The 26,013-nt window shown below is 34.1% G+C and overlaps 1 protein-coding gene across 2 annotated transcripts in view; it reads left to right on the top strand.

Annotated features, from left to right (window-relative positions):
- The window catches only part of rasgef1ba (RasGEF domain family, member 1Ba), a 31,322-nt gene extending 6,000 nt beyond the window's left edge, over window positions 1–25,322 (top strand). For both annotated transcript variants that reach the window (XM_015365094.2, XM_015365096.2), the window contains 12 exons: window positions 137–259; window positions 1,354–1,491; window positions 9,433–9,645; window positions 10,036–10,110; window positions 11,268–11,363; window positions 11,486–11,588; window positions 15,108–15,187; window positions 16,656–16,751; window positions 19,997–20,092; window positions 20,696–20,819; window positions 21,749–21,821; window positions 23,048–25,322. In XM_015365094.2, coding sequence (XP_015220580.1) covers window positions 137–259; window positions 1,354–1,491; window positions 9,433–9,645; window positions 10,036–10,110; window positions 11,268–11,363; window positions 11,486–11,588; window positions 15,108–15,187; window positions 16,656–16,751; window positions 19,997–20,092; window positions 20,696–20,819; window positions 21,749–21,821; window positions 23,048–23,072 — 1,242 coding nt within the window. In that variant the 3' untranslated portion in view covers window positions 23,073–25,322. The remainder of the gene's footprint in view (window positions 1–136; window positions 260–1,353; window positions 1,492–9,432; window positions 9,646–10,035; window positions 10,111–11,267; window positions 11,364–11,485; window positions 11,589–15,107; window positions 15,188–16,655; window positions 16,752–19,996; window positions 20,093–20,695; window positions 20,820–21,748; window positions 21,822–23,047) is intronic.
- Window positions 25,323–26,013: the final 691 nt, after the last annotated feature.

Genomic DNA, 26,013 nt, shown 5'->3' with positions numbered 1-26,013 from the left:
TACACTACAGAACATTAAGAAGTGCTCAACACAGAGTCTTAAGTATCGGGTCTTTTGTTTACAGTTACGGGGTGTAAAATTCTTACCAAGAAAGTGAGCCTTTGAAGCTTTTAATGTTTACTCTTATTTTTCACAGAGAACATACATATTTACTTTCCTGCTCAGCTCCCGGCTTTTCATTCATCCCTATGAGCTTCTGGCCAAGGTGTGCCACTTGTGCATTGAGCAGCAGAGACTTTGTGATCCTGGTGCTGACAAGGTAATGATTTCAGTTAGAGAACATTCTGATAATCTCAGTTTTGGGAGAAAGTGGTAAAAAAGCTACACTTTTTAAATCAGATTCTAAATCTAAATACTTGAATCAAATCCACTAATAGTTTATGTTTAAAAATATTCAGAAAATGTAAAATTTTCTGTACATATGTCAGAGCACCAACATTTTTGTAACTTGCCGACCAAAACTATACTGAATAGAATCCATTTAAATTCTACAATATACAGTATATATACTAGCATTTTGGTTGCTATTTGCATTGCTTTGCCACATTATCAGGAATATGTAAATAATGGAACAAGTAATAGGTTTATTCCATGCTGAAAAAAAGAAGAAAGAGAACACAACGTTTCGGCCGTGGAGCCTTCTTCAGGTGTGACACCTGAAGAAGGCTCCACGGCCGAAACGTTGTGTTCTCTTTCTTCTTTTTTTCAGCATGGAATAAACCTATTACTTGTTCCTTTGCAGCCTACGCATGCTGACGCAGCTACCCACCTGAACTAATATGTAAATAATGTATCATCATAAACACCTACAGTAGGTGAACACACTGCTGTTTAGATCTTAGTGTTTGCCATTTCATATCAATATATTTAGTTCTCTCTAAATGATACTCTGTGCATATCTGTGCTAAGGGTCATCTGCCAGGTGCTTGTCCAATCTTGAATTCCATGAATGTCCATCTTGTTCAATTTCTTTTGAAACTTGTAAAACGTGTTTGCTAATCCTCCTATTTGGTATCATTTGAGAAATAGAATCTAAATCATTTATATAAATTAGGAAGATCATTAGTTCTAATAGTCATAATGATTCCTGGGGAACTACTATAATTACATCACCACAGTTTCAAGTTTCAGCTTTTATCCTTTAAGACCTTAAAATGCCTTATACTGGGATTCTACCTTTATAGTAATAATTTGTGGTTGTATATAAATGGTATCTACTTCTTCCTGTGTTCACAATAGCACACAAAATCAAATTATCCAGTGTGTATTTATTACTTTCACAATGACTTAAGTAATGCGGCATCCCCTGAAGTTCTCTGATGTTTTGGTTTTCTTTCTTTTTTAACTCTACAGATAAGGTTAAGAAAAATTGCTCCTAAAGTTCTCCAGTTGCTGACAGAATGGACAGATACATTTCCCTATGACTTTAGAGATGAAAGGATAATGAGGAGTCTGAAGGAACTGACCCACAGACTGTTAACTGGAGATGAGGTCAGTTACTGGAATACTTGGAATCTTAAATTAATAGGTTCTACTGCTTATTTTCTTAATAACGGAACATTGCAACTCTCTTTTAGTTTCGCGAATGCACCAGTTCAATCTTGCCACTGACTGCTGTACTGAAATCTTAAAATTGATTGCTTAGATTAGGCAAGATTAAGATTGAAGATATTAGATTAGATTAGGTAACATCATATTGAAAAGCTACTAGTAATAATATATCTCTTTTGTAAACTTTATTGCATTTTTATGGAGTAATATTTCTTTTGATTGACATACCTTGTGGCACATAATACTCTTTTATGTTGGGATGAGCAGATTTTTGGGATATTTTACTTGATTGTTTTTATTTATATAAAAAGGTATGGAAGATTATGTGACCAGAATTTTATAACATTACACAGCAGTTAAACATGCCTTGTTGTTCTTGTTTGCCATCATTTGTTGTTCTGCATCTGAGATGTTGGGAACTCAGAAGAATGCAGACTCTGCATCTACATCTTTACCATATAAAAAGAAGTTGAAGCAATTCAACTTCCTGAACTAGCTAAAATGGTAGCTTTGCTCACATAGTGAACAGTGCAGTAGGTACTGCTTGTTACAACTGAGGTGGATATAAGTATACAAATTGCTAAAATAGGACTCTCAGCAAGTGATCTTAAAACATAACTTGATTTTAGGTCAACAAAACTGTATAATGTATAACACAAAATTACCAGGCTGGAAGACCATTCCCATCATAACATCCACACAATGGATCTTAAAGAGCGAACATGATGTTCACGTAAGGTTTTTAAGAAAATAATGCATAGTTCCCAACCCTTGCACAGCAGATGAAAGGTGAAGGAGGAGACATTGCAGAGAATCTATGATGACCACTTTTCTGGAGGGCCGTTTCGTGTGTTTTTTAAACTTATGTTATACAAGATGACATCTGCATAAAAAAAGGGGATTCATCCTCATTTATCTAGATCTGTGCAGTAGCTTTTATGGGATTATAGCCCAGTGATTTCCCAGATGAGACATACCCTTTTTGGGGCGAGGAAATTGGTGAGAGAGGTTGGTGTTCAGTCCTTTTTGTCATTGACTAGTTGCATGGGGTGTTGTCAGCAGCTTTTTTTGTATTATCACTGGGATAATAAACTTTCTGTTTCTTCTTTCATTCAAAGTGACACCTGTTAGAACCCAAACTATGAACGCAAAGCGTTTTACAAGACATTACTGTGACATTTTGGTGCAGTCTAATGCTAAGGACAAATAAGAGTTAACCCAGAGACAATGGTTATGATGTGAATGACAACATTATGAGGTATAGTTCATAATACAAGAAAGACTAGAGGCAATGATGAAGGGAAAGAGAAAAATGTAAATCCTGTTTCATGCAGCAGCCCTGTTCATATTTCCTACTTTTGTCCAATCTAAAAGGCTGTAAACTTTACAGTGGAAATATAATATAACCAAGGGAAAAAAGAAATACTTAAAACAAGAGATCAATGTCCCAAATCTAAGAATATACAAGAAAATGATGAGGGTGGGCAGCATATAACATTGTTCTGCCAAGACAACCTTTAGGAACACAAACTTCCCAAACTTTATCCTCCGTATTTTGATCAACAACCTATCATTCTTTTTTTCCCAAAAATCTTAATTTAAAATGGTCCACACTTATTTTCTTCCAATACCTTTTATACAATAAATCTCCACTACCTATTGCTGTGTTACACAAAATATACATATACAGTATTTACACCACAGAGATATGTAACACACCTGAAACCCCTAAAATATTGTCTGATACTGTTTTTATTATTTTTAATTTTTTTGTATGAGGGTCAGGAGGTGATGGATGAGTCAGAGAGATTGACAATGAAAAACAAATGTTTTGATGTCATGAATCATACTGAAGAGATCAAAGTTAAAGCAGAAGGATACGGTCTCCACATCCTTAGTACATTGAAATTGACTCTTATGAGTATTTTGTTGACATATGGTCTGTTTATCCTCACAGCTACAGAAATTCCCTTTGTCCTGTTTTGTATGAAAAAAAAACTAAAAGTAATTTTTATTTCTCTTTTTTACACAGGAGTAACAAAAGGGAACACATTGTATCTGATATTCTTAATGAGAATGGTCCTTGCTTATTTCAGGATTGACAATCTCCATACAAACTGCCTGACTACTTTTTTTTTAGTTAGGACTTTGTATTGTATGGCCAAAATAAAAGGATTGGCTTTCTCTATGTGTGTCTTTTAGACTTCATATAAACCTTTAGCAGTTCATTATGTTTTACTATAAGATTTTTTAATATTATAGACAAAGTAATATCCTGGGAGGGTCCAAAGCCCTTAACCATCAAAATTATAATCTAATACAGTGTTTATATGATTCCTGGCTGTTCCTATATGAAAAGGATATCTAGTCATTTGTTCATGCTCTGCCAAAGAGTTCTACATACACTTTTTAATATGTTTTGGACTTTTTGATTTTTGAAGACAGGTTTCCATTGTGTCCAGTATTATGAATAAAAATATTCCTTGCTCTCATCTAGTACCAGTAAGAGACATTTTATTTTTACATTCTTTTTAACGGACACTTTTACAGCATGCATATATGCAGTGATTTGAATGTATAATTAATTTTTATTTTAATTGCTGACAGACCTACAAACAAGCTAAATTCCAATTGTTTTCCAGAAATAATTTTGTGCTAAAAGCACATTTTCAAAACTCGAATCTCTCCCATGCTTCTGTGTATGGTACCTAAAGTAGTCATGCAAAAATGTTGGCATGTGATGTTTGTAACCATACATTCCTATTAAGCTACTGTACTAATGTCAAGACATATTTTACCTGGTTTTACAGTCAAAAGGATATTTGTCTAACACTATAAAGAAAACATGAATTTGCAATGCCTGTAAACTGCACTAGTTTAACCACAAAATACTCTGAAGAGCCAGAGTGCATAAAAAGAAAAGGATCGTTGTTTGGAACTCAACAGCTTTGTCAGTTGAAGTGGTCTTCCTCAGCCAGCATTTGAATTGTTAAACTATTGCTGACTTGGTATGTCACACAGTTTATCTACAAACTGATTAATTATATGGCTACAGTAGTTTACAATTACACTTGTTTTAAGATAATTATGACAATGCAAAATTACATCAAAAGATTTTAAGTAATTGTCTTTCTGAAGTGATGACAGATGAGAAGGTTTGTGAAATTTGGTTAGTGATGAATATACCTGACAGAGATGATCAAAACTATATGAAATTTGTTTTTTGTGTCGATCTGTGTTTTATTTTCTTTCCTGACATTTTCACTATGGTATTTCTTGAGACTGTGTATTTTGCAGATGCTGTATTATCTAGGGAGAATTTTCAGAAATAGAGAACAGAGGGGGAGTAGACTTAGGTAGCGAAAAGATAATCTTTCCTTTTATAAATGATTAATTCTGCAGTAAAAGTACCAGCTATTGATTCCACCTAATCTGAACTGTTTCACATCCATTCTGCCGGTGACTGTGCAATGTGGATATCTTCCTTAATCCTCTCTGAAGTGAAGCCATGGACCTTTACCTGCATGTCCCTCTCCATATTTGTCTGTGGTGTTTCTTTTTTCTTTTAAAATAGGTAGAAAAATGACAACAGTGTCTTCCATATCTGCACATAGAAATGAACATTGCTTACATAAAGTAGATCATTTTACTATATTAAAATTTGATTCTACCAATTAAATATTTTCTTTGCAAAAACAAAATATATTTAGATAAAAGCACATCTTATCTTTTTTGTTACTTCTTATACTTTTCTGTATATTTGAGAAATAATCAATTTCTGCAAATAGTGAAATCTGTTTTTGTGCTTATTTGGCAAAAATGAAAATGAAGTGATAATAACTATGACAAATGTTCAGATGTAGACTTTTGCATTATTATGTGTATGAAAAATATATTTCTATATATTTATTTATATATATATTTGTTTCCTTAAACAATAAGGCAAATATGGCATTAAAAACCTAATGACCATGTAAATGGGGAGTTATGCTTACATTATTTTTTGTGAATTGTTTCTGTAATCCTCTGTATAATATATAAACAATATAATATATATAAAAAAAAGCACATTGTACAAGGTGTTTCTACACCCTGGACTGTATGCCAGGTCATTGCAGGGCACACAAACAAAGGGCAGATTTAGAGCCATCAGTAAACCTACCCTGCATGATTTTGGAAGTAGATGATGTAGGAAGAATCAGCATTCAATGGAAACCAACATAAACAATATGAAAAATACAGAAGTCACCCTAGTCTGCAATGTAAACCAGGATCTAAAGTCTGTGAAGCAGCTGGGCCTTTTAATCACCATCCAAGTGTAAATGTAAATACAAATAAAAAATAACTCTTGACAGTTCACAGTTGGTACAAACAAATATTTAAGAACAGGGCACTGTTGTCTGAGAGTATTAATTAAGTATAAATCCAAATGAAAATGGATTCCTAAACATTGTAATCTGTTATGGAACAATTGAATTGGCAGTGAATTTGCTTTGCCTCAAGAACCAAATAACTTTTTCATTTTTCCATTTCAGAAAATGAGGTCTCATTCATCAAAATACAGAAAGCTCCACTGTATGATTTCAAAGCATGTTTATATTCTGTGTTTGCATAGCAAACAGTGTGTATTTTTGTTTTGCTGTTGTGCAGATACAGTAGGCTGGTACTAACGGAGTAGTAGATGGCTTGCACTTCTTGCATCAGTCAGCTGAATGCACAATGTCCTCATTTAGATATAATTATAGACCATTATGAGAACAATGGCAGCCACTTTCTTGCATGCTTTAAACTGTTTAAGGCCCATTATTTTAAAATTGAGGATTAACTTACTTCAGTGGAGTTGCAGAGTTTTTAAAAGTGAAGTGCGTCAACTATGTATTTTTTCATTTAATAGCGTTGAAGTGATATTTATTATATTTGTTATGCATCTGTTGTGATTCCACAGAATAAAGTATTTAGTTTAGAATGTGTTTTAATGTACTAAATGCTTTAAACTGAAAAAAAAAAACAATATAAAATGCCTCCAGTTTGTATTAAGAAACAAGTCAATCACATAAAATCAGTGATTACCTGCCAGTAAATCACTCCATTGCTCTGTTGTTTGATTGCTTTGGACATCTCATTACCAGGTTGTCATTTTTTTGCAGTATGAAGCACTTTAAGCACTTAATAAAACAATTAATTTAGAAAGCAGATTTTGTTGTTTTTGCCTTTTCAGGCTATCAGATTTTAGGGGTTCAAAAAGAAAACAAACCTTGAATTGCACTTGCAAAGGCTGAAATGAAATGCAGATTTTAGTGGTAATGAATTGCAGTATAATCCTTTGACCTGGTGAACCACAATCTCAGGCAGGGTGGCAGTATCCCAAAATAGAATTTTGAACATCTGTTTGTGGTGCAGTGCAGTGTATTCCAGGCCACATTTGTATTGCTACCCATTGATTTTCAGAGGCTATCATTATGAAAGTGGTAGGCTATATAGAGAACATTGAGGTCTGCTTTACAGCCAAGAAAAACAAGGGTTCACAAAACAAGGTTTGGGCTGAGCTATGGATTGTATGCTCCTGTGTGAACTCTGTCATGTGCTGTACTGTCAAGAACCATTTCCATCAGTAACACTGTTTACATAACAGTGAGGGCCTTCTGGAGTAGGTCATGTGGTTTTGGTGCTACGTGATCCATGAGCTCCAGGAAAGGAGGAGATAAAGTTAAAAGTGTACTCTAACAGAGGTCATGCAGTGAGCCAGGCTGTCTTAATTTCCCATGATTTTAGCTCAATGCCAGGGTTAACTTTGGACAGAAGGCAAACTGCAGCTTTAACAGCATGTGCTAGAGTAACATGCTGTTTGAAAATGTCAGTCACTTAAGCTAGTTATCAGAACTTTTTGGTCCTAAATATATTTTAATTTAGTTTTTTTTTTAAATGAAGTCTGGCGTGAACAGATGTTAAAATGAATTTTCTCTTTGAAAAAAGCATTTCTGGAAATACATTTGCAAAGATAAACAATTTATGTAAAAAGGAAAATGTATTTATATAAAGTTTTTGAATGAAGTGATTATTTTCAATTTGTTAATACTTTGAGTTCACAGATGATATTAGGGTTTTCTCAAATTTCTTAAGTTCTGGTCAAACTGTCATTTTGGTTGTTTTTTTCTGCATACATTTCAACAGATTGTAATGTTTATGTCTTGTTTTGTAGTAATACAAAATATGAGGACCACCATTGTATTCTTAGCTACCAATCATTTTATGGAATTCTGGAATTTCCAGGTTACTATAAATCAAAACGTTTTCGTTTTTGAAGGAATTGTAATCTTGTAACTTAAATGGCAAAGCAAAAAATGTTGTTGTCCCACAGACATTATTATAGATACATCTTTATTGAATTGTGAAAGGCAATAGTAAATTGGTATTTTCTGTACCATACTTTTATACAAAAGTGAATGACTAATTATGCAATCTGAGCACCACTCATATCTTGTCATAACTCTATTAATAATTTCTGAATCATCAGGAGCTCCTCTGCTTCACTGATGTTTAAAGGAAAAACAGTCGGTCAAAGAGATTCTTAAGCTTTTTAGTTCTAGAATAATTCCTTGCATTAACATGACACTTTTCACCAAAATGCTTTACATATAGGAAGAGATTTAATGCATGACTGAAGTACACCATTCTATTAAGTGAGATATGGAAGACAATTTATACCAACAGCCCCACTACACAGGTGGTGAAGTGAGAAATATTTGACCAATTTAATTAAGGGGGGAATATAGATAGGGTAGATTGTCCATGGTGGAATTTAACCACTTTATGACCCAGTAGTCGGAGCCTGATTTAATATCTCATCTGAAGGACAGTACCAGTTATAGCATAGTGTCATAGTCGGCATACTTGGGCATTAGTTTGGAAATTTAGGCCTGGGGGAAGAGTCTCATGCTGGAAGAGTTAAGACTCATGCTGGTTCTTTAGCATCACTTGTAGCAACAACCTAATTTTCTTTACCATCCCAGTACTGACCAATTCCAATCTTAAGACTATTAAGTGGTAGCACAGCTATCAAGGTAACTATTTCTGAAAATAATGTATTACTCTTGTCTGACTAATTTATTATAAGATAGGATTGAAGTCATGTGCTACACTGATCACCTTACAGCGTGCAGCTGATTGACGGTGGACATTTATATTTTCCTACTGCTTATCAGACAGATGGTTTAAATAAGTAGCAGTGGTTCTTGAGTGGTGGCATGAGACATCCATCTTACTAGCACAGCAAATAGTAGATACTCTGAAATAACAGTCAGTATTGTAAACTTTAAAAATGGAATAATAATAATAATTTTCTTGATAGTAAATAATAAGTAGTGTGTGACTAGAATGACAGCATCTCATCCATCCATCTATTTTCTAACTGCTTCATCCAATTCAGGGTCATGGGAGACAGAGCCTCATCAAACAATGGGCACAAGGCAGGGTACACCCTGGACCTGGATGCCTGCCCATCACATGACACACATACTCGCCAAGGTCAACCTACCAGTATGTCTTTGGATTGTGGAAGGAAACTATCTTATAAATAAGCTTAATCTCATTCTTCACTTAAAAAATAATATAATCAAATAAAAAAAAGAATTAGAAAACACCAAGAAAAAACTTTACCTGTTCTATCTTTACCTACTTACTTCACAATGAAGGAATTCATTTGACCATCTACTTACTGCTCCCCACTTACAACATTCCGTAGCCATAGGTTCACTAAGGTAGGTCTTTTGTACCTCTAGGGTTGTGCCTATGCAATGGTTGGCTATTCTTTTGCTTTGGCAGAATTGTACTACTCTTGTTGGGAATTAGGCTAATTACTTATTCTTCTGTTTTCTGGTTCAGATTTACCGTAAGGCTGTCCAGCAGATGACACAGTCTCTCATTCGGAAACTGACTACACTAAGCCAATACGAAGAGGTGCTGTTGAAAATAAATGCCACTGTTCCAGATAGGCTGACTGTGCTCAAAACCAAACCTCAGTCTATACAGAGAGACATTGTGACAGTATGTAGCGACCCTTATACGTTAGCACAGCAACTTACCCACATAGAGCTGGTAAGTGAATATGTTCCCTATTGGTGGAGTATTGTGAGAAGAATAAGTTACAACAGTACAACTTAATTTAAGTTTATACCATGCAAGTCATTTTTGTCTTTTTATTTTTTTAATGTAACAAAGCTTTGTTTGATTGTATATAGCAATGGAAAGTTTGAAATGCTAATAAGGCTTTATAAGATCTTTAATATTAGAGAAAAAGTACTACTTTTAATTTTAAACTTTCATTTAGATATCTCTTACAGTGCTATTAAATCAGTACATCAGTTTGATTTATGTTAGATACTGCACAAATAATTGTTACTTCTTTGTTGTGGCTAAAAGATATAAGTACATCATGTATATTGACTGTAAAATATTAATGTTAATATTGATGTGGATTTTTTTTAGGAGAGACTGAGTTATATAGGTCCTGAAGAATTTGTGCAGGCATTTGTGAATAAAGATCCCCTAGACAACGAGAAGGTACAGTACCCAACACTGCCTGTACTCTGTCAGAATAGGTACTGCTTGCATTTATTCTTTAGTTACAGGGGAAGTAGATTTTACTAATCAATTCACCCAAAATTGGTACCTAGTATACTCACTAGTTTACCTTGGCAGTACAATTATTATTAATTCATGAATATTTATTAATTAATTTCCCAGAATTATTAAAATTTGTAAATATTGTTTCCCAAAGGGAAATGTTCCAGCACATGAAGTTTAAAGAAAAAATAAACAATTTTGTAATATATGCTAGATATTGTAGCCTGATTCAAACTTAATACTGACGAAAAGTTTTGGAATGTAATTTATATGGAAACACCAAAACCTCCTGTGAAAGGTTTATTTCTTTCAACAAGCAGTGAAATAATGTACCTACATGGTCTCTGTCTCCAGCATTAAATCATGGGGTCTAGTTATTTAAAAAACAAAATGTAAAATACTACTTCTAGCTCACTAGCAACCTTTAGATTTCAGAAAAGGATACTCCTTACTAAAAGCGTAGCAACCAATCAGTATGACAGACATGCACATGTTTTTATGAGGCTGCATTTACAGACCAGCTTCTGATTGCTTTTTGCTGCTAGGCAACAGTAACTTCTGTGATATTTCATATAAGTCTCTTTGTTATGCTGTTGTTTCCAAGGGTACACAACATTTTTTTTAACACATTTTCTGGAACATTTTGCATTTCACAACTTGCTTTAAGCATGACATGTAATGTAATTACACATCTGTGTGTCTATCACATGGACAGTGAAGCTGGAAAAGATGTGTTTTTTATTTAAACTTCAGGAGAAAGTATACAAGGACAGTGGAAACATGAACAGCTGATTGAAGGATTTCAAATGTTTCTAACAATAAAATATCCAGATTCCAATACAGCACATAGTACGTTATTTTACTCGAATCAGATGATGAGGCTATTTGCTGCCTGGTTTATGCATGCTTTATTTTTAGTGTTCACGCATATGAATATTAACTCTCTGTGAAGCCTTACTTAATTCAATATTGCAAGGCTCTGTAGTTTATTAAAAGAAAGCTTTTAGTATCGAAGAGACTCAGCCTTTTGAGAACCAATGAAAAATATAAAATAAAAGCAGAATTCTTTAAATAAAATGTGTATTTTTTTCCAGAGCTGCTTCAATGATCACAAGAAGACCAGAAACCTGGAAGCATATGTTGAGTGGTTTAACAGACTTAGCTATCTGGTAGCTACAGAAATTTGCATGGTATGCTTATCCTTAAAACTTCCCAATGTATCAGATGTTGACATTTCTCTATTCATCTTGATTCTGTCTCATTGTGTCATTGTATATGCTTCAGAGTATTTATTTTCCTTTTTTTGCTACAGCCTGTGAAGAAGAAACACAGAGCAAGAGTCATTGAATACTTTATTGATGTTGCACGGGAGTGTTTTAATATTGGCAACTTTAACTCTTTGATGGCCATTATATGTAAGTACTCTTTTGAAGCCAGGATGATTTTCTTAGTCAAAGCAGAAAGGAGTTTTATCATTGAAGAAAATAAAATCAGGAAAGTTTGTTGTTCTTTTAGTCAGGGTTTGAATCCATTTTACTATCTACTATCAAAGACAACATAGAACTACAGAACAGCATAAAGATTTCATCTTATATGGATGAAGGATTTTAGTTGACCTGTTTGTGTCACATAATAAAGGTTCCTTTGCTTAATAATGTCTCACAGTTTAATGATGGCTTTGCACTTAAATGCATCTGTATATATATTTTCAAAAACAATAGGTAAATAGAATAACTGAGAAACATACCAGATTAATAACAACTGCGACCAGTTGTTAATAAGTTACATAAATCAAATATGAAATAATAAGAATACATCACTTTTTGCTTATTTACTTTCTAAAACATTAGAGAAAATAGTATTTAAAATGGAATATAATTCTCCAGTCCTGTTCAAAAACATTGTAGAGTTGCCATTTTCTACAATTTGATATGACATAAGCATTACCACCTAGTAGTCTCATCTCATAAGGTCTCTAAAATAAGCACGGTTGGACTTGATCAGTTCTGAGATGGGAGAGCTCAAAGAACAAATGGCAGGCAGTAATATAATTTATTGACCAGAATTTCCAAACCATTTCTCCAGTACTGTGACAGGGAGTAATGTGCTGGAGGAAGAGCTGTCTTTCAGATGAGTTGTAAAAAAAAAGGTTTGTTGAAAAAAAGTAGTTCAGACAACTTGGTTGTTAAAAGAGTACAAAAAACACTATTTGTATTAGCAGGTGATAAAACCTAATTTCCACTATGGACAAGGTTTTTTTTTGCTTTCTGTGCATTCTATAAAATGTTTCCTCTTAAGTAATAAATTATTATCTCTGAAGATCCTTTCCTATATATCAAGTGGGATATTTTAAAAGTGCTATACAAGTCAAAGCAATTAAATAATTATATTGCAAGGCAAGGTTCCATTTGGTCCTTGGTGGTGACAAGTGTCATAGGCAGAGGTAGTTGTGAAGCATCTTGCCTTCATTGTGAAAGAGGATGAAGGGGAATGTGCTGGCATACTGTCCTGTAAGCAGATGGTCAGTGCTGACCACAGAGCAGGGAATCGGCAGGCTCACTGTGTGGAGAGGCAAGCCAGCTGTCCCTGTGCTGGCCTCTCCCAGGAGACTTTGCCTAAGGCAATGGCTTTTACAACATCTCTCTAGGGAGAATGAAGGAAAATTAGAAAAGAAAAAGAACAAATCAGTCATGGGAAAGGTTTCCTTTCTTGCATACTTTTTGTGTTTATTTTTAATCCACAGCTATGGGACATTGCAAAATAAAAGGAGGTTGCATCTCCTAGCCATCAGTTTAGGCACAGTTATAAATACACAAATTACAGATCAGTGGTTTACAGAATGTTCTTATTATCCCCTGTTAAATCTGAAAGACCTAAAAACTCTTACAACTTTAATATATGCAAGGATCGGGAAGTAACTTGAGTATTAATAAACTATGACACTGAAGGTCATATGTTTTTATACAACTGTATTTAAAAATGCAAAAGGGCAGCACACACAAAAGCTACATTTATTGTTTTACTCTTGTGAAACATATTATAGAGTAAAGCTGTCTTTCAAAAAGCCAAAGTTACTATATTTTAATGGAGTAAGGAGAGCTATATTGCTTTCCAGTGAATCTGTAATCTTCTCTCCTGACGCACAACATCTATATATTCCTCTGACAATTTATATGTCTAAAAAGGCTGGAAAGTTTTAAATCTGTGGAGCTCATTTTCTGAAGAAATCGATTCCAACAGCTTCCACAGTACTACTTTTTTTAAACCCTCCTGTCTTATTTACAAAATCTCCTTTGACCTTACTAAAAACACTTCTAAATTTAATTGTATGTCCTTTTTCATTGTTTCTAACAAGAACTAATCCAGTAATTCCTCACTGTATCTTTGCATCAGCCTCTCTGCTCACTTCTGTTTCCACACACTGAATTCTATCAATTTGTTTTTTCACTCCTTCACTGTCCTTCACTGGAATTCAATTTACTTTTATCATTTCACAATATTTTATAGTATATGCCCCAGCTTCTCAAAGTTCACTTGGGCTGTATATTTAATTGAACAGCTTATTGTTGTTCAAAAAATGTGCCAGCAGCTATATCACCCTGCAACTCACAACTGGCAACCCACTGAACATAAGTAGGTGGGAGCCTGGCCAGTGCCTGGATGGTAGACCTCCTGAGAAAGCTAAGGTTGCTGATGGAAGAGGTGTTAGTGGGACTAGTAGGTACAGCTCATCCTGTGATCTTTGTGCTAATACTAATACTGTGTTCTAATGCTCCAGTATAATGATGGGGAGAGAAAATTATAAAAAGGGCACCATCCTTTGGATTAAATGTAAAACCAAGGTCCTTACTTTCTGTGGTCATTAAAAATCAAGTGTTTCTCGAAAAGAGTGGGAGTGTTAACTCCAGTATCCTAGCCAAATTTCTCCCTGGCCTTTTCCAGTCATGGCCTCCTAAAAATCCCCATCTATGAATTGGCTTCATTAGTCTGTTCTCCTCCCCACTGATAACTGATGTGTGGTACAGAGGCGCACTTTGGCTGTCATTGCATCACCCAGGTGGGTGCTACAGATTGATAGTGGTGTAGGGGAGTCCCCAGTTAAGTGCTTTGAGTGGAATGTCCAGAAAGCACTATACAGTATAACTGTAATATTATATTACATATTCTGTATTGAAAGCATCACTTTTTAAAATGTATCTAAAAACCTAGTTACAGTATATTTAATGTATGTATATAACCCTCACATTTTTGGATGAGGATTGTAGTTATAATTAGTTGAAATAATTTATAATTAGAAGTAAGAAGCAAGGTTGTGTACTTTTGTATGTACAGTATGTCTGAATTATATCACTCCTGTTTGTGCTAGTTTCTGCTGTCTCATAAGTTTTTTTTTCCCCATATGGGGCATTTTTAAAAATTATAATGTATTTAACATATTTTGTAAAAATTAAAGAAAATGAGATACTGTGTACACTAATAATAATGTCTATATTATTATTTTATTTTCCCACTGCTGAATCTCAAATGTATTTTACATCGTAGTTTTAATATTATTTAATATTTCATAATTTAATATACTTTACTATAAAGCACTGATGTTTTAATTGTACGTTTATTCAAAGTTTATCTCTTAGACACAGCAGATGGCCAGTTTCTTTTTTGAAATGGCTCCTCTGTGCTGTGTGCTAAATGAAAACAATGAGGTGATATGTTGTCTATAGTGAGGCACTTAAACTGCATTGCTACTCTGGCAGAACAATGTACCATATGTTAAACATTTCATTTGAAATGAAGTGATGCACACGCAAATTCCATTGTTCTTTTTAAATTTGCTTCACTATCTCATGAGAAAACTTAACAGACTAGATAATTTCTACTTCAATTGGCATTATTTCTCTGCAATGACATGGTATACCACTCCTCTCTGACTGCAGCTGGCATGAACATGAGCCCAGTCTCTCGACTCAAGAAGACCTGGGGCAAAGTTAAGACAGCCAAATTTGATATTCTCGAGGTAAGGGCAATTCAGTTTGTGTTGTGTTTTTTGGGATAATGACAGCATTTGTGGGCAGGTGAAAAAACTGTGGGTGAATGTGTGAGTTTTATGAGAGCTTACACTGAGAAATCTGATTCACTTAAATACAACTATTCGGCTTTTTATTAAAAACGTAAAATCAGTTTGTGGGTATGGAAGATTTACTGGTTAAGTGATTAAGAATAAAACTCATATCCTTTCATGTTCCAGTCTGATGTTGCCCATAAATGTGTTTTTTTTTTTTCAAAACAAGCATGGTGGCTGTTTTTCCCCTTTTTTTGTCATGAAACTGCAAGTTTGTCTTGTTCGAGGTTTTTGCTTAAATAATGAGCAGATGCAGTGGAAAATTTAAAATATATGGACATGTGAGTTTGTTTTTGTGACCTTTATCTCTTGAGTATTTCAGATATTTCACACTAAGTTTACTTTCTGAAATGATTCTTGTCAAGTGAGATTATTCAGTGTTCCTCCCGGGAACTTAAATCAACAGATAGTCGATCAGCAGTCATTTCAAATGTCCCTTTAGACCTTTGAATTCCGTCCTCTGGAGATCATGTCCTTAAATCAAAGAGTCTTTTGAAATGTTAATCAGGATACCACATCCCTAGATTGTAGCTAAAATGTTTGACCATGGTTTCATAGTTAGGTTTTATGCTTTATTTCCATTGACAATGCAACTAAACCTGGCTTGGCAGTCCCAGGTAAATAAAAAACTTGATCCTTAGTTTTTTCCAAGAGCAGCCAGAAGTACAACTTTCTTTTGTAGTTGTATAAGACAGAGAGCTTTTTGTAGAGATCATAGTACCTCATAATGGTACATTTTTAAGAAAATAATAGTCGATTTGTTCAGAAAAAAATGCCTCTAACAATATACTGTATGCTGAGTTATTGCTATTTTGGTAGCTGTTGGTATATGACTACAATGTAGCCACAACAGTTTGAGAGGTGACTGCATTTTGATAATGTTTTTTAAAGGGAAAAAAAGTGATGATTTATTTAGAACTTCTACTGAATGAAGAATATATCTTTGTTATATACAGTATTTGATTGGGGAATTAATTACAAAGTGTTTCATGTACAATTTATTATTAATCAGTTTGGTACATGTAGTTACTTTAACATATAAACAACAAAAAATAAAACTGTGGGGCAGCAGAGAGAAGTACCTATTTTAGCCTAGCTGTCCCAACTGTGCAACTGGAGAATAAGCGAACCTAAGACATAAGGTTTTAGGGCCTACACTGAGTGTAGCAAATAACTGAATCACAGTTCACATGCTGTCTGACCAAGAATACTGAAAAGATTAGATATCATTAAAGATTGTATAAATGATATACATTATCATTTGATAAATGTTATAGATATTAAGGCATGTAAATCATATGGCTAGCTTTTATTACTAGTCTTAGCTTTTACGGCAGCTGACCTTTTGATTTTGATTCTGCAGCATCAAATGGATCCATCGAGTAATTTCTACAATTACAGAACTGCACTGCGTGGGGCAACCCAGAGATCCTTAACAGCACACAGCAGCAGAGAAAAGGTAAATACAGCACTCAGGTCCTGGGGAGAAACTCAGTTTCTCCCCAGGACTTTTGACTGGAATGAGTAGGGCTGTTAACAAATTTGAAATGCTCTGGAATTTATGTATAGTTACAATTCATTTCAATTCAATTTTTCAATTGCCCCAAGGCGCTTAACAAAGCAAGTGACCATACATGCTGTGAATACAGAACAGAAAAGACCAGAAGACAACAGAGGAGAGGAACCAAAAACTTCTTAGTAAGGTGAAAAAAAGCTCTAGGGGTCCAAGGTCAACTGGCTGCCTAACCCCTTTGGGCATGCTAACATTATACAATTAAAAAAAAGGGAAAAATGAACTCATACATCAGGAAGACCACAGAAACCAAAATTATCCTGCAGCTTGGATCACACTTTTCCCCTTCTCTTAACGACAGACTACTTTTCTTCTAAATTCTCTCTTTTCATTGTAGGTTTCATTTCACACTTCTCTACATCTATCCTGACTTCACACCTCCTGACAGGCCTCTCTTTCTGTCCCCTGCTCCCACCCCTCGCTCCTCCTCTCTCCCAGCTTTTGTTCTCCCACTACATTACCTTTGCTTACACCCCTGTCTTTCTCACACCTGAAGAAGGCTCTTCTCTTTTCAGCATGGAATAAGCCTATTACCTGTTCCATGTTTCAGACATATGATAAATGTCTCTATAATTAAACATTTTACAAGCAAATAGATCTCTTCAAATTTTTAGTACATAAGGACATCTACAACAAGAACTATAGAACAAGTGATATATTTCCACCATGTTCCAACTCCAAGCACTGGCTTAAAAAGTTATGCTATTATTTCAACTGTTAATACTCCATTTGGAGTATTCAGGCCCTGAAAGCAATTTGAATATATCATAATGTGACAAAATAATAGAATCATGACTGGAGCCAAAGAAGTTTGCAGGTGATCAAAATCCATATGTAGTGTAACTAGATTGTTATGTGTCCTGCAGTAAAGTGGGATAGAATGGTTAAACTGTTTTGTCAATGCAGCCATGAGATGACAGATAGAAAAAGTGAAAGAGATGGGAAAGTGCCAAAAAGCTACTTTTGACTCTTATAAATGATACAGAATTCAGGTGTGGGAGTTGTGCACTAGCACGTTTTGATGAGATCCTCCTGTATTCAACAAGAGATAATGCTCTCCAGGCTTAATAAATATTTCATATCATTGTCTGGCAAATCTAAACACATGTGCTCATTCCTGCACACACTGTTTCTGCTAGGGTGCATCAGTCTGAGGATTCTAGATCTAAGAAATGTGTCCCATTTCTTATGGGACACTATCATTTTATTTAATTTTCAAACTGATGCACAGAGTGCCTTTTAAAGCCTGTTTATATACTTCTTCATTTATTAATACCTAAAAATGATGGTAACTAATGATTTATTGGTTAATCACATTATTATGTACAGGGTGAAAATAAATGCCTTCATGATAAAAAAGTCTGATCACGATGAGTAATTATTACAGAAAATCTGATATAAATAGTCGTCTATTTATATCAGGCCATTGCACCTCCAATCAAATGAAAAAAGTGGTGGAAAACCTGACAGACATTAAAGATCTGTGGCTTATAAACATATCAGTAAAACCTAGTATTTTGTATAAACTTTGTTAAAAATCACTATTAGCATTACTCTCCTAATTATATGGAAAAAAAACAAATATAATTTTTATTGCTGTAATGTTATGCATAATGGAGCATGGAAGACATAATATTTTAGTTCACAGAAACTGATGTCAAAATAGATGTTTTCTTTCTAAAGATATTATATTCTTTTTTGGAAATGAGGCAGAAAGCCCACTTACATTTTGTTCTACTGGGTATTTTGGACTATAAATTGCCAGCTAACAGTACACTGCATTTTTACACTTCTGTATCACAACATATACACTTTTCTGACATGATCTGCATATTTACTGCAGGCATTTATTTTGTTTAATTTTGATACTTTTAATACTACAGATTGTATTCAGGAAGGTGGGGGGACAGATACCTGGTCATTGTATTTTGGATCTTAAAGGGTTAGACTGTGACCGTGAGAATTAGAAGTCATGTGAAGGAATTTTCCCAGGCCTTTGGAATGTTCCCTCTTTTGACTTCTAGGGAATTTTACGTAGGTCATATCTTTCCAAACAATGCTCTGTTTTTACTGTACAGAGCTCTTGTGTTCCCAAAGTCAGCTGAATTTGTTTTGAACATTTTGTTCATGTTGCTTACTGTAGATAAAGTAAGAAAAAAGAAAAGTGTTTTCAATATTTAATTTTGAAGGAGAGAAATTTTCCTGATAATAACATAACACAAGTAGACGTATAAATGATTTTTATTTAATTGATAGAGATTATTTATGGTTTCCCACCCCAATTTAAGACACAGATTTCAATACATACTGCATATTGTGGACCCTGCTCAATCTATTCTACCTTTAAAGTATGAGAAACTTTTGAAATATCAGTATTCCCCTTGTCTACAGTAGAGCTAAATATGTGACTATGTTCTTGGACTAAAGCCTTAGTGGACTGAATAAGGCCTTAAACCTGAATAAAAAGGCCAAGAGGAAAGTAATTGGACTAGAAATCAGATTTAGGATCTTGACATACAGGCACAACCATAATGAAATCCTATGAAAAGACTTGTGGGATCAGGCTGTATATGTCACCTGTGTAAAACATTTGCTGAGAATACATTGTGTTCCCCATGTAATGAAAGAGATAGCACCTAAGTTGAGGATGAAGTCTACTCTGTACTTGTTATACTGTCATTTGTTGTAGAACCTAACAGCATGCTTGAGAGCCAGTGTTCCAGTCCTTTTCTGTATACAATTTTCTTTGCATTGCTATTTCAAGGCTATTAGGGACTGTTTTTTTTATTTGAACTTTTCTTTCCAAGATGTATACATTTGCATGGGCAAGTACTTCTGTTCATTTTACTGTGCCACTGCAATAAACATTAATTCCCTCTCCTTTGGGCAGGTTATGTGATGCCAGTGAGAAATAGCAGAAATTAACATGGGCTTACAACTGTCGAGTAAAAGACCTCATTTAGACCTCATTTAAATCCCTGAGTAAGGTACTTCACCTGAATTGATCCAGTAGAATACCTAGCTTCATAAATGGCTGCAAATGAAAATCACTTTGGATAAAAGCATCAGTGCATCAGCCAAATTAATAATAGGAGTTGTTTATTCAAGTTGTTTTTTTTTCTTGTGTGCAGATTGTTATTCCATTCTTCAGCTTATTAATCAAGGATATCTACTTTTTAAATGAAGGCTGTGCTAACCGACTCCCCAATGGACACATCAATTTTGAAGTAAGTATTTTTTCTTTTTTGCATTTTTAGATGATTAATCTCAATTCTTGAATTAGTGATGTATCAATTATGCTTTCGCTAGGAAGTGAAAATTTTCTCATTATTTTTATTTAGATGTTCTAACATATTCACTTTAAAAAATAATTATTCAAAAGTAAAATGTACAACTAACATATAATTTAGCATGTTGGGAATAGGTATAGTCCATATAACTGGAAAGTATTATGTAAAGTATTATGAAAGTATTATATCCATGACTCAGTACAGACTGGCTAGCCAAAGCCAAAATAGGTTTTCTCAATTTTGCATGAGGAGCTAGTTTTCTTACTTTTTCTTTCTTACTTGTTTGAAAGCACTTTTTTCAAACTTAACATAAACATGTACTGGGTATCTTTATATCTATAAGGTATATGACTTTAGTACTGCAAACTTCACATCCTGAAATACTGTACATACAGTATTACAGTACATGTGTGCATCAGAACATAATGGATTTTGTTTAGTCTTTTGAAGTAGTTAATTTAAGACATAACATTCTTCTTTAGAGACAGGAAAGAATAAACACGAGCAACAGAAAATAATTCTATTACACATTAATTTTAGAAATTCTGGGAGCTTGCTAAGCAAGTGAGTGAGTTTATGACATGGAAGCAAGTGGAGTGTCCCTTTGAGAGAGATCGCAAGATCCTTCAGTATCTCCTTACAGCACCAGTGTTCAATGAAGATGGTAAGTCTTTGACCTGCTTGCAAATATAACTGCTAAAATCAGCCACAGGATCATTAGGATTTAGAATTCTAAAAATTTCAGTTTAAAGAATTTAGGCTCGATGATTGTCAGTTACAACATTTAACCTAATTAGAGCAGGGTGCTTCTCTTTTTATTGAACTAGAATTTAAGACACTATTTTCTGTATTACTACTCTGGAGTTGTTCTCAATAAAGTTCAGGTAGGTATATGAATTCTTATTACAAAACTGCAGGAGTTTAGAATATCTCCACCCTTAATTTAAAATCTGTTCTGAATCTATAATTTGCACTCATATGCAGAGACTAGATATAGATTTTGTTGTGTTGTTGCACAAGTAGAAAATGTGTATCCACTACACTACACGCTGTAAAAAAATAAAACAAAGATAATCATTATAGACCACAGTAGGGATGTTTTTGGTTGTTGTATCGGAAATGAGAATCTTTGCATCTATTACACTTCTTAAGGATGATTTAACCTTGCCAAAAGAAATTAACTAAACTATCTGTGCATGTTTTTCATTAATTTTATAGGGGGATTTTTTTTAAAACAAACCTCGCGCATTTCAGAACACGTTCCTTTAAAATGTATATGTTTAAGGCCTTTGCTTTGCTTTCATAATTTAAAGTTTAAATTTCTTACAGTTTGTTTTCATTCTTGTTAAGTAATTTTGCCAATATAAAGCATTATTCTTACCTGAGTTTTTTTTTGTTACCAGCATATCTTTAAAACTATTCCAATTCAGTACAAGTACCAAATAATTTTGGAGATTCTTATCAGTGCAAGACTATGTTCATGAAAATATCTATACCCAATGAGTTGGTGTTTTGAAAAGATAATCTGCAATTTAAGTTTGTAAGAGGTTTATACATGGCAAGATTAATGCACATTACCTCTTCTTTATGCAGCACTCTACTTGGCCTCATACGAGAGTGAGGGTCCTGAGAACCACATTGAAAAGGAAAGATGGAAATCTCTGAGGTATGTATAACAGCTCAGAGGTCATCTTCATCTATGAGGCATGTTCAATAACATAACCAGATATCACCAAAATTTAATTTAATTTAGTTCAAACCCAGTAATAAGTTTCTTATTCACAGTGTCATTGTAGTGTTCTTTTCATATTTATGTGTCGAGCCGTAAATGGGGACTCGTGTTAATTTGGTCAAAAGGTAATATTAAGAGTGACATTCTTTTACAATTTCACTATGAAAATTTGAAATGAAATTAAAAATGCCAGGACAGAAAAATACCCTATGTATTTAGTTTGAAATTCTAAGATCAAACCTATGGGATGTTTTTAGATTTATAGAAGCTGTGACTGGTGCAGTATAATGCTGATTGTTTTATCTGGGAATGGAAAGTCACATGTGGTAAAGTTTTAATAGTAGAAAGAGAACACAACGTTTCGGCCGTGGAGCCTTCTTCAGTTTTAATAGTAGTTCAGGTGGGTAGCTGCGTCAGCATGTGTAGGCTGCAAAGGAACAAGTAATAGGTTTATTCCATGCTGAAAAAAAGAAGAAAGAGAACACAACGTTTCGGCCATGGAGCCTTCTTCAGGTGTGAGATAGACAGGGCAGTAGGCAAAGGTAAAGTAGAACAAAGGTTGGGAGGGAGGAGGAGTGAGAGGCGGGAGCAGGGATGTGTATATTTTGTGTATATCATTACAAAGTTGTTTGAGATCAAATGAAATGTTCTGCTTACCAAACGAGAAATGATAATTTTTCATAACTTATTGTTTTAATATATCAATGTACACATTGCCTGAAGAATCCCAAATGTGTATATGGCATTGTTATTGTCTGTGAAAGAGGAGATAAGTATTTGTCTTACAGAAAGCCATGCTTCCTCATCAAAATGAATTGTGGCAATGGGCAGCTTTACTCTTCCATAGTAACTTGGTTTTACAGTGTCCCTATAACAGGGTTCACTGTATGTTGGCTAAATGTGTCTGTAAACATACTCCGGGGCACTGGATGTGTATATCATTACAAAGTTGTTTGAGATCAAATGAAATGTTCTGCTTACCAAACGAGAAATTAGCATTTTTCATACCTTAGTGTTTCAGTTCCCCGGCATATTTCTTTAGACTCTAATCATATTAATTGCTGCTTCACAAGATTGCATAAATTTGATGATGATTAAATTTGATGATATAAAGAAAACAAATAGGTTCAGATCTAATTGTATTTTTTTTTACTTTATAGGTCTTCTCTACTTAATAGAGTATAAGTACTGAAGAACAAGATAGTGGACTATGGAGTAACAGGTTTTATGGTTGCCATTAAATGACGGAATCCAATGTTTGTATGAGATAAAAGTATTCTCATGTGAAGGGAATGACAATCTGTACTTTGCTGACATGGACCACATTGTTCACCAACAGAGAAACTGTAAAAGACAGCTAACTTTTTGCTCTATTGATAATGATATTTCAGGAAACATTTCTTCTTTTTTATGAATTTGTAACCTTTTTCTAAACAATGAACTAGCAAGGATAATACTGAAGAAGATGCTTACCTTCCTTCTTCATTTAAATAATGGTCTGCAAGGTGACATCATCATCTGAACGATCTTCAGGAATCAACCATTAGGTTAAGATGAGGTCATTCCATAAAGCATTAAGGGACATGGATTCTTTACAGATACCATCAATACAATTTTAAATTGTATTTTTGTTTTGAATTACTTATGGGTTTGCTGCTGGCTGGCTAACTCAGTTATTTGAAAACTATTGTTTTGGGACTGGTGTTGAATATATGGGATAAAGAAGTGTTTAAATACCTTAACTGGAATACAACTAATTAAATTAAGGTTAATAATGTTATTTGCAAGTTTGTTTTTAATATATATATATACTTTTGTACTTGTAAATATAATTAATTATTATGTTATTCTTACCCATAGTGGTTAAGCACATTCTGATCATGTTTTTTTGATTAAATGTTCTCTGTTAACTGCACAAAGTGCATTTATTTTAAAAAAAGATGTCATTTTTTGTGACTAATATATTCCTTTACGATACAGTAAAGCATTTCAAGTATCACTTTGGCATGTGATCACGAAGATGACCCACCTGTACATGTGAAGATACTGTTTGTGATTAGTTTTGCATTCTGTCATTTTAAATGTATTACAAGGGCATTGAAGTTCATTTAGCTTCAGGCACTTATAATTGTCCACTATGTGTGATTAAAAACCTTTAGGAATCACATAAAATCTCATTTAAACCCAGTTTCAGTCTGCTTAAAGAGGATGTCAGTCTCAATTTCTCAGACCAGTTATTGAATCTCAGTAAAAAATTAATTCATTTAAAGTATGAAAAATATTTCGAATTGAGCACAAAATCATGAGCTTTGTAAAAGTACCGCAAGTCAACATTTTATTGAAAACTCCTGGTCTTGCAACAGGCGATTGTTCCCACGAATTGTGACGTGAAGCTGCCCTTACTGCTCACTAGTCACTGTAATAACTAATATAATGCCATCTATGAGTGTATTAAGTACAGGTTGTGCGGCAGATATTTCACCGCAGAAAGTTTCCAATGTGATCTGCATGCAGTTAACAAGTCAGTTCCATTTATAAGCTAAACCGTCTCAAAATCAAGAGTAATATTTCTATTGTATTAAAAGACATGTATTCACAAGCCAGCTTGTTTATAATGTAATAGGGCTGCTTCACGTCACTAGAAGTTTTGTTGCCTCATTCTGAATGTGGTGCTGCGCATATCTGGACATTTTATCTCTTTTGTGAAGTAAACTAGGTTTTACATTTTACTTTTATTGTGGTTTCAAATGCACATATCAATGCTAAATCCTTCTAACCCCAAAATCTAAAAATAGCAATGTGGTTCCCCTTTAAGAATGAGGTTGTGTAGCTCACTGGTTTCAAAAGTTCATGACAAGTGGTTACCTGTATGAGGTCTATCTATTTTTATGTTGTTGAGATACACAAAATATTAATTTATGATGTGATGCATCTTTGTACGTCTTACATAATGACTCTTCAGCGTTTGCATTTACAGTATATTCAGAGATGGCGTTGCTAAGGTTTGGGGATTTTAATGAGATCTTTTTGGTTGCTTTTTTATGGACAATGTTATTTATTTATATTATTATTCCCTATGTAGAAGTCCCCTGTGTTATCTATTACATTTATTTTAATCTTTTGAATTTGTAAGAGGTACACAACATTCTTAGATAATAATGACTTTTTTGTTCAACTTATTTAAAAAAATAAAACTTAGTAAGTGGTTATAATTTTAGGGTACTTGAAATTGTTAATTTTTTTACTCTTGTCAAGTTTACAATGCCCTTACGTTTTTCTCACAACAGGTCAAATGATAAATTATGGCTTAATGTGTAAATAATTTATCCCTTTTTTCTGTCCACGCTAGTATATGGCATAAAACAAGTGTTTATAATTTATGTAGCTGCAGAAACTTTGTAAATAAAAATAAAGGATGTTGAATATGAAATTTAATGATGATTTAATCTGACCTATTTTTGTCTTATTTTTTTGTCTTTAACTTTGGAACACATTAAATGCTGGAGTTTACTGAATACAATGATAATCATTAACAAAGTACTTTTCATTTAGGATCCAGTTCGACCTCAACTGAAGTGCAGTACCAAATTTGTGACACACGGCAGCCATTTTGTGTCAGCAGCCCTACTAGACAGGAGATCAAGTGGGAAAGTGAGAAGCTGCATCACCAATTGATTTATGATGGAACTTTATGAAGAACAGATTGTGGATACCCAGAGTTGGAATTTAGCCATGACACCAGGTTTAGTACCTAAAATCTTACAGACAATACTGTCTTCATTGTTGCCTATTAGCTATAGGAATATATAGGAAATAATAGCTGTTAATAATTGTCCCAGTAAATGCACAAACCCCTACATTTACTGGTGCCTCATGAGAGGATGCCTACAGGAGCAAACTCATGTAAACATAGGGAGAGAATATAAACTGCGCAGTTAGCACCCCAGGAAGTGAACCCAGGGCTCCAGCCCTGTAATTGTTGAAATATTCGAAATGATCAAAAGATTAATAAAGGAAAAAGGAACACCGACAACCATATTTGTCAGTCCTGGTCCAGGGACTTTGAAACTAAAATTATACTGCTACAGTAGAAGCATCAGAAGCAGCACTCTGGACTTATTGCATA

This window comes from Lepisosteus oculatus, chromosome 3 (assembly GCF_040954835.1).
Source record: "Lepisosteus oculatus isolate fLepOcu1 chromosome 3, fLepOcu1.hap2, whole genome shotgun sequence".
NCBI lineage: Eukaryota > Metazoa > Chordata > Actinopteri > Semionotiformes > Lepisosteidae > Lepisosteus > Lepisosteus oculatus.
This window is presented reverse-complemented; position numbering and strand designations above follow the sequence as displayed.